We start from the raw sequence: 10,431 nt of genomic DNA on the forward strand, positions 1-10,431 counted from the left end.
CAAGTGGAACCTCCTAAAGAACAATGGACCAGGCCTTTCACTTCTTTTGGGCCTCAGAGCCTAGCACAAGGCTAAACACATAAAAAATACTCAGCAAATATTTAATGATTGAACCATGTCTCAAAGAGGTTGCTACTATGGTTACTCTATGTGAATGCAGTGTTTAGTAGTACCTAATGTTAAATATTAACAAGTTATACACTGTTCTTGAACCAAATTGTAATAGGAAACTTTTTCAGCCTTATTTTGTAATCCTATATAGGTTATACGACTGCCTGATAAAATATAGGACTTCCAGTCAAACTTGAATTTCAGATTAATACAGACAAATTTTAGTATAAGTATGTCCAAAATATTGCATGGGGCATCCTTATACTTAAAAAGAAAAATCATTGCTTATCTGAATTGCAAATTTAACTGGGCATCCTATATTTTTATTTGCTCAATCTAGCAACTAATTCAGCAATTAGGCCTTTAAACTGATTGAATTTGTTTCTCTTCTTTTTTTCTGATAATTGGACTCTAAAATGAAGATATGTTAATCGTTTTTAATTATTTCCTATTAAAATTAAGAACATATGAACCATGATCTTCTTGACCTTATTTGAAGAGATCTTGAGAAAGAAACTCCAGAGCATATGCAATTCATGACACAGAATGGCATTATCCATAGCACCTACTACTGTAGTTCATTAGGTTGAACTTTTCTAAAAGAAGAAAAAAAATAAAAGAATAGGGTTTCAGCCGTTTTCTAATGACATGGCCAGATGATGCCACAAAATCTTGGCATTACTGATAAGTACACACTGTGCTGGAAAATTAATCATTTCTGAAGGGGATCCTGAAGGGAATTTCCATTATGGAGCTTAGAAATAATTTAGCCCCATATGCATATATTCTTGAAGTTCAGGGTGCCCCATGACCCTAAGCTGAAATTATTGCTTTTAAAAATTACAAAGGGTATCTAATTTTCAAAACTGCATTTTGAATTATTGCTAATGCCAGTGATTGAGTTGAGGAAGTAAATACAAAAACAGGTGTCCCTTCACTTTAAGAAAACCTGATATGCTGAACAAGAAGCTTGAGTAGGCAGGTAAATGATGGAAGTGGTTATTTACATTAAGTAATCATTCATTTCAACACTCCACTAGATATTAGTTTCCCATAGCATTAACTTTTTTTAAAATTTCGTTTACTCCTTCACAGAGTTCCTGAACAACTTTCTAGGGTTCCCTGAATATTGGGCTACAAAAGTTCAGCTCCTTGCTCACTTGAGTACTCCACGTTTATAAATTATACCTACACAATAGTTTATAGTTACATTTAATGTTCCCTTTCCATAAAAATACAAGGTAATATGAATTCCTCCTGCTATTCTATAGGCAGACACTGTCTACAACTCCGTTCTCTTCACCCTCCCCCGCCCCTTTCTTTTCCCTAAAACTGGGAGGTAAACTTCCCTGAAACTTTGGAGTCACTCTTTCATATACATACTCTCTAACCCTTTTAAAACAGAAGACATTATAAAATAAAATTAACTATTCACTATATTATTTTTCTAGGCAGTCACTTCCCTAGAAACAGTGAGGAAGGTTCACTCAGTCTTCGTTTTTTTAAATGAACTTTTTATTTGAGAATAGTTTTAGATTTGCAACAACAAAAAAAGTGAGGCTAGTACAGCGTTATCATGTATTCCAGAGCCATTTTCCCCATTGTTAACGTCCTACATTAGTACGGTACATTTGTCTTAACTAATGAACCAACACTGAAATATTATTTCAATAATACTTATTCAGAATTTCATAGGTTTTACCAAATGTCCTTTTCTGTTTCAGGGTCCCATTTAGGATACCACATTATATTTAGTTGTCCTGTCTCCTTGGGCTCCTCTTGGCTGTGGCAGTTTTCAGATTTTCCTGGTTTTAATGATTTAAAGAGAACTCATCCAGTATTTTATGGAATGCCCTCAATTTAGATTTGTCTGATGCTTTTCTCATAATTAGACAGTGGTTGTGGGTTTGGGAAAGAAAGAGTACAGGAGAGAAGTGCCATTTTCAGCACATCATAACAATGACACATGCTTCTATCTTCATGATTTGTCACTGTTTATATTATGTTCATCTGTAGTTTGTCAAGTTTCTTCAGTGAGGTATGGTTACTCTTTTTCACCCTTTTCCATACTGTATGTACTCTATGGAAGTCACTATGCACAACCCACACTTTAGAGGTAGAGTGTGCTCAGGTGGCATGGCTCAGAGGTTGAGCGTCGACCTATGAACCAGAAGGTCACGGTTCAATTCCCAGTCAGGGCATATGCCTGGGTTGCAGGTTCAATCCCCAGTGTGGGGTATGCAGGAGGAAGCCGATCAATGATTCCCTCTCATCATTGATATTTTTCTCTTCTCTTCTCTTCTCTTCTCTTCTCTTCTCTTCTCTTCTCTTCTCTTCTCTTCTCTTCTCTTCTCTTCCCTTCTCTCTCTCTCTCTCTCTTTCTCCTTTTCCCTATCTCTCTCTTTTTCTCTCTCTCTCTCTCTCTCTCTCTCTCTCTCTCTCTCCTCTCTCTCCTCTCTCTCTCTCCCTCTCTTTCTCTCTCCTCCCCGCCCCCCATCCCTTCTCTCTTAAATCAATAAAAATGTCTTTTTAAAAAGAGGTAGAGAGTTAAGGTCCACCTCTTTGAGGGGGCAGCATCTAGAGATTTGAAATTCTGCACAGGAAATTTGTCTCTTTGCCTTCATTTATTTATTAATGCAACCATCTATTTCTATTTATGTGGACTTGTGGATATTTATTACTTTGGGTTATAATCCAACGTCACTTATGTTATTGCTCAAATTATTCAAGCTTTGGCCATTTGAGCTCTTTCAGTTGGCACCTCTGTTCTTTTGACATGCTCCTCACCATTGTGGTTTTTTGTTTTGTTTTTTTTAACACATCTTTGCTTTCTGGAATTACAAGAGATCCAAGTTCCTCTGGTATATTCCCTATCCCAGTCCTAGATTTATCCTTTTGTCTAAGGAGACCCGGTTCTGGATTTTTTTGGAGCATTACTGGCTGAAAGCCATTGTCATTTAAGAATCATTTGCTATTAAGCTGAAGAACATTCATGCTATTTATTTAAAACTTGGTTCTAAGAAGAAAAGTACAGTTTAATTTATGAAGTATTTTATTTTAACAATTCTTGTTCTACTTTAAAGGAACTGAATGTTTAGGGAATGAGATTCCTAAGGAAAGGAAGGGTGAGTTGCTGCTCTTAAGGCTTAGCTAAGTACAACCTGGTAATTCAACTAGAAATAGCAGGTTGTATCTAAGTCTAGGAGGGGCTTAATATATACTGCCCTATTCAAACCTTGCTTAGAAAGAATTATGGCCACATATGAGGAACTGGTTGTAGGAGGATGAAGATGTTGCAACAAAGGAAGAAGAATATAACACACACCACTATGAAAACCAAATAACCACCTTGTATTTTTATGATGTGTATGTGAGGGAAGCGGCTTTAAATACGAGGAGTGGTTCTTTTATAGATGTAGTGTTAAGCACAGATTCTATCCACATCAGGACTTTAAATGGTTTTAAAAATCACAAATATGTCTTATAACAGCCTAGGCTTACCAAATTATCATACTACTACTATTGAGAAAGTCTCCAAAATTACACAAAGAAAACACTTAATAAATAAATAAATGGATGCCCTCTGGAAATCTGAACAGGTGAGATTTTGTTAACTGCTAGTTAAAGGGTGATTTCTTTGCACCCAGTACACATTCACATAGTACAACACATTAGATCCTATGATTGCTCTTCCACTTTACCTTCAAATAACACTTATAGAACCTCAAACAGATTATATATAACTGATAACTAAATCACAGCCATTGGGCTACTCATGAAAACCAAGGACCACTCAGGTTTACTAGGGCCCCGTAGTGCAAATACATGAGTCTCTACTTACACTGGAAAATAGCTGACTTCTGAGTTGCTTAACACTTAGTGTCTAGATTAAAAAAAAAATTGCCACCCTTTAACTAGACTCTTCTGGAACTAACTGAGACAGTCAGAGATGAGCTGGCTAAAAGTTGGACATTTTAACTTACTGTACTTCAATCAGAAAGTTGATGAGGGCTGTTCTTCTACTCCAAATACTTCCTGTCTCTTCTCATGGGTACAGGTTGAGATCTAGAGGACATGATCTCTTAGCCAGCACAGACACCAAAGATAACAGACACAAATAAATAGAAAAAAATAACTTCTTTTTATTTACAAAAAAGAAAATCCAAATATTGGATGCTGTAAACAAAATTCACAATCTGTTCCCTCTAGCACTGATTCAAACATGTCAGTTTTTAAGAGTCCATTCTCCATCAACTCCTTTTCTGCCTGTGACATAGTCTGAAGTCAAAAATATTCCAAAGGAGTGACCCTAGGTGCAGCTTGCTGCAATAGGACGTCTCAGAGCAGGCAGTGGTTGGAGAGAGGCTGGAGAGAGAGAGAGAGCCAGCGGGCAGAGCCTCCTCCATTCCACAAGGCTTTGCAGCAAATCTTGCCAAGTTACCTTGACACCTTCCAACTTCGTACTGTTACCACACACTTTTTAGCAAGCCATTATTACAACAAAATATTACAGAGATTCTTTCTTAGCACTGAAAAGGCTATGCTATAAGAAATCTTAAAGAAAGATTATATTCAAATAGGTGCTATATATGAAATTACCTTTTTTTTGGCTTTTTGGTTTCATCTAACACACTTTGTCTTCAAATAACAAAAAAGCATATTTTTGAACTGATAGCTTTCAACATAATACATTTGATTTACAGGATAGTTCACAATATTTACTTGACAAGTATTGCACTGAAAACAACTTTATGCACAGTAAAGCAACCAACAATAAGCAAACATAAAGGGGTGGCAAAAAACAGTATGTTCACTTTTCTTTGCATTTCTCCTTTGGCTTGGTTTACAGATAGTCTTCCATCTTGCATTTTTTGGGAGCCATGCTAAAAAGTCCACCTAATACCGAAGTGAGCAGATGCTTGACCTCACTTCTGGAAGGGAAAAGACTTCTTGAGGCAACCATATTTACTGCAAACAAAGTAAACTTTTTAAAAGGGCATTGTCACAGATTAAGTGTTCGCTGACATACCAGCCTGGATAGATGAGAAGAGCCTCCAGAAGATAAAACTTCTTCCTATTTAAAATAACAGCACACTAGGCCAGATAGACACAAAAGCAAGCAAATCACAGGCACTAATCGGGAGTTGAGAACTGTTCTTTTCTCTGACCTATACACACGGATCTTTGTCAGCAAACATTCAAATTTTTAGGCCACACATCCACAAAGAGAGACATATATTCCACTGTTTGTTGAACTACATATGCACAAGACTATAGTACATACAAAAGAGAAATAAATTATATAAACTTTAAAGTAAATACTGAAGGTTGTCTTGAGCACAACCTGTTCTATCTGAATGCCAGGTGCTGGCACTTCCAATTATGCTACCAACCCTGGAGTAAGCAAGAAAAGAACATAAATATTTGAGAAAATAAATGAAAATTGTATTTTCAAATAAGGCCCCTGTAAACAAAAATCTGTCATTAAATTAACAACAGGTTGTTGTTATAGAAGAGCCAGAGATCTCCAGATTCTCTTAAAAACAGTGGACAACTCACTTGTCAAGAGTTAGGATGAGAAGGAAGATGGCAGATTACGGGCTGCTCTGACGTTCCCAAGCATTCCTAGTATTCTTTCAGAAAACTTCCAACAGGGAAGCAGACAGAGCTCTGGTTTCTGATAGATAAGTACCAGGCTTATTCTGAAAATGGAATATTTTCTGGGAATTCACAATTAATTTTTCAAACTCAAGGCTGGAGATAGGGAGACTGAGCCAACATGGGAGAAGGCAGAGTCCCCTAGGAAACGGTAAGTGGCAGTGCAGTAGCTGTTACAGCTTTGTCAAATTCACAGGGAAGCTGCTACAGCAAACCCATCAAGTTCCTGTTAAGGCTTCAAAGAAAGATGTGTGAAAGGTAGTTTGGGTGGATTAATTTGGCATCTGAATGATGTCCAGAAAACCATAAACAAATTACACTGCCATGTAGGATGATGCTATTCTTTTCCCCAGCCCCTCTTTAACAGGTCAGATTTTTAAAGTCTCATTGGTTCTTCGTAGAAATTATCATAGTAAGCAGTCATCCACTAGAATTGACAGGGATTATGTGGCTGTTTCACAATACAAAGGGAAGATTTTTTTATGTGTTAGTTTTGTTTTTAATAAATTCATTTTCAGATACCAGTGTCCAAAGGAATTTAGAGCTGGGAGAAGGAATGGTGTTAGAATTAGCTGACATTGAACTGAAATAGTAATGCCAATTCATTTCACAAAGCTATAAATGGCTTCTTGGGAAAGAGAAAATAAAGTTGGATTTGATTCAATGCAAAGTGATTGAATTTAAAATACAGTACTAACTATTTAAATGCAGTGTGACAACCAGATCAAAGATGTTTCATATTGGCATGAATTTATAAAATTTTATATATAATATATATATCTCATATATAAATTTTAAACAATTGTGCAAATACTCTTTAAAAGGGATCATTTCACATTTACTAAATTCTAGTGGTCTTAGAATGCAGAAGGCATTCATTAAAATTTTCATTTAAATATTAATAAGTAGTGTTCAGATCACCAGAAATTCTTTTTAGGGATTTAAATAGACTATCATGGATCCAGAATCTACTGGATTATACACCGTGGAAACATGCAAGTAATATAAAAAACAATAAAAGGGTTCAAACTGTCAAAATGGCAGTTAAATATAAAAAAAAGAGTGCTCTGCCAAACAAATATTCTCCCACTTTTGGAATTCTATGGTTCACACACATACACAAAAAAGGGAAAAAACACTCACTAAAAATGTATAATCTCTGAACTTCCTATCAAATATATTACTTGTTTTCCTCCTTCATTTGCTTTAACATTTTTAGATGTGGGTTTTAATTCATCACTGCAATATGCCCACGTCTCATGTCATCCTGTTGAAACATAAAAGCACACAGTATTTAAACATTTCCTATATGCTACATTATTCTAGACCATAGTCAATGTGTTGTGTGAATATATTCATATCCCAAATATGTCTATATACACACATAATATACATACACATGAACCTATAATATCACACCAACAATGTTAGCTTTATACAAGTATTTGCCAAGAAAAAATAGGGCATTTCTTCCACCATTCACAAGCTTATGCTGTTTTATTTCTTTAGTCCCTGATAAAACAAAATAATCATTAAACCATAAAAATTTTTCACTTCAAATTTTCAGAAGGCAACAGGCACTTTGATGTATATTGGTGTGTAACAAATATAGTAACTCTTTATATATTCTACTATATCTCTTCTACTTGGGTATTTTTATCTGTTAAATCTTTGGTCCTTGAACATACTTTCCTTTCTACAGCTGTTTCTGCTTGCATTTTCACATTTTAAAAATGCAAGCTAAACACGCAGCTGGAAATAATGGATTGTGTCATCGTAAGTTCTGCTATTTGTTATGAAAACTGCATCAACCTACTACTGTTCATTTGGAGTAAGCCATTTCTGTTAACGCAATAGGATAGTTTCACAAAAAACACTTGCTATGAGCTTCAGATAATAATCCCAATGTTGGAGTTTCCCTTCTTCCTGTATTATTACTATCTGAACTCCTGATTTGATAATTAAGTTGGGGTGAGATATTTTTTCCTCTGTATTTTCCCTTTTGTGAATTCCAACTTATAAGAAACTCCATCTCCCCCCCACCCCCCCACTCCATATGGCAAAGCTATGGGAGCAAGGTACTGCAAACCCATATTGTCATCAAGCATTTTTTCCCCTTGTTATTTTAGGAGAACCTGGTTGTTTTCAATGACAGTTCTCTTTTGTTTCAGAATAGAATCTTATTGGGTAGGCAGATTTGATGCATGGGTTGATGGTGGGTGGGGATCATTTTAAGATCATGCTCCCATATCTATGAAAGGATCCACAAACTTTGCCAAGCTTAAAATCAGGAGCAGATCATCATTGTACAAAACACATCCCTAATCAGGGCTGGGTCACGCAGCCTTTTTATTTCTTCTTTTTATTTTTTATTCTTTTCTATCTTGTCTGAAATGGCTTCCCCCACAGGACATTTTTAAATGATTTTTAATTGCAGGGCAGCCAAGTAGAGTATGTCTGTTGCTGGCATGTGAATACTGGCTGGACCTGTGCAATGTAGTAATTGCTAAAGTTGGCATCTGCTACATAGGGGGCCGGCTGGTAATAGCAAGTGACATTAGCCACGTTAGGGATGACATTTTGGTCAGCTAGCACCCGGATAGCCAGCATTGTGATAAGGTTTAAAGTCTGTCTTCTTTCATGTCCCATCAGGCACACTGTACTCTCATTCACCACTCCATGAAGGGTCATGAGATAGTCATACTTGCGGTCTTCCAACCCCACGAAGTGGTTCTGTAAATAGGACTCCAGTTTTCTCTGCTGCTCTCCAATGTCTGAGAAGTCGATGAAAAACCTGGAACACATATACCTCTGAAGGGTCTTGATCTCATCAGAGGCAGGCCTAAAGCCCCTTACTAAAAGGTTGCAGTACTTCAGTAGGCCTCCTCCTCTGATTTCCTCTGGGTTCCTCGTGGCAATGATCTTATTACAAAGGTGATCAAAGGCTTCGTGGAAATCGCCATAGACGCTCTCACCGATTATTGTGGGGTGAAATGTTTCAGTCATTGGGTTCTCTGAACATTCGTAAAAGAGGAGAAGAGAGTCTAATTTGATTTGAAAAGAATCTACACTAAATTCAAACTGCCTCCGGAGGGAATCCACAAATTTCAGTTCCACATTTTTGCCACTGTTGTTTGACAGGGATATAAGACTCCATCGGTCAGAGTCATTGCACACTTTAACCATTTTCTGCACATAAGCTTCCTATAATTCAAAAGATAAAACAAGAAGATGAGCACACCTAGCAAAAATAATAAGTAAATACATCCTCCTCACAGATGACATTTACTTTGCTCCTTCCCTTTTGTTTTGTCAAGTTTCAGCAAAACACTATCTACAGGCTTAAACAGTCTTCTGAAAACAGGAAAAAAAAAAATACATTTAACGAGTGGTTTTACTGTCTGGGAAAGAGACGAGAAATAATAGTTTGAGGCTTTTGGCAGATGTAGCACAGAACTAAAAGGTTCTGTTGTCATGTCTGACTTCTGAAATGTTATTTTTTGAAATGGTCTAATAGGTACAATATTCACATAATACTCAAAAGAAAGAAGAGCATTCAGAGAAAAGTTGGTCTGCCTCTCCTTCTTGTCTCTAGTCACTCAGTTCTCCTCCCACTGAGACAACAGATGAGATCAGTATCTTGTCTGTCCCTCTAGGGGTGTTGGGCAGTTGCAATAAAAATGAACTATATTAGGACATTCTGGGAGGCCGATTCTTCAGACAATTTTAACTAAATGTGTAAAATGTGCTTTGAACCAAAGAGAGGTAGTGGTGGTGGGGGCACACTATATCCTTAACACATGAACAAACCCAGAGAAGCACCACGTCTATCTTAAACACAGGGAGTCAGCTGAATGCAGCTAGGAAATCTATTCACATTTTCCAACGCAATAAGCTCACTGGCTTGGTTCTGCTTCAGGTTGCTATTTTCCCAATGACTTACAGCGGTTCTCAACCTGTGGGTCGCGACCCCTGTGGTGGTCGAACGACCCTTTCACAGGGGTCGCCTAAGACCATCCTGCATATCAGATATTTACATGACGATTCCTAACACTAGCAGCATTACAGTGATGAAGTAGCAACGGAAATAATGTTATGGTTGGGTCACAACATGAGGAACTGTATTGAAAAGGCCAGAAGGTTGAGAACCACTGGCACATATATTGACTCAAAAAAAAAAAATGATTGAGATCATTTCATTCTTCCACTTAGAATCTACTCTGGAGAAGACCCAAGCAAGGAATGCCAAGAGTTAAAAAATAAGGAGAAGGAAAGGGGGAGGGGGGGGGGCGCAGAGGAGGAAGCAGGAGAGTTGTGGCTTCCAAGCCCCAAGTTAAGTAAAACACTGGGCATCCATCCTCCATGCACCTTAGGTTACTCCTTGCAAAGAATCAAAAGCAAAATAAATAAGCGCACCCAGACCTGCCACGGCCATAGATTTCTGGCATCTTCTTTCCCCCTGGCCCCTTTGAACCCCTGCCCCTCGGGGCGGACCCCAAGCCCCGGTTGGGGTGACTTTACCTTGAGCGTGAGCGGGGTGATCTTCTCTTTGTTCACCCCTTCGGGCAAGAAGTCCAACAGGCAGTCCAGCACGACGTCCTTCACAGTCTGAAACTCCTCTTCCCCGCGCAGGTCGGCGCAGAAGATGAGGTCCAGGTCTTT

At 37.7% G+C, this 10,431-nt stretch overlaps 1 protein-coding gene across 1 annotated transcript in view; it reads right to left on the reverse strand.

The window, feature by feature from the left end:
- Positions 1 to 4,231: 4,231 nt before the first annotated feature.
- The window catches only part of FAM46A (family with sequence similarity 46 member A), a 6,575-nt gene continuing 375 nt past the window's right edge, over positions 4,232 to 10,431 (reverse strand). Inside the window, exons 2-3 of the mRNA XM_006773495.2 lie at positions 10,291 to 10,427; positions 4,232 to 8,973 (exon numbers count right to left, since the gene is read on the reverse strand). Of these exons, the coding sequence (XP_006773558.2) occupies positions 8,197 to 8,973; positions 10,291 to 10,427 (914 nt within the window). The 3' untranslated portion in view covers positions 4,232 to 8,196. The remainder of the gene's footprint in view (positions 8,974 to 10,290; positions 10,428 to 10,431) is intronic.

Source organism: Myotis davidii, unplaced genomic scaffold, assembly GCF_000327345.1.
Source record: "Myotis davidii unplaced genomic scaffold, ASM32734v1 scaffold185, whole genome shotgun sequence".
Classification (NCBI taxonomy): Eukaryota; Metazoa; Chordata; class Mammalia; order Chiroptera; family Vespertilionidae; genus Myotis; species Myotis davidii.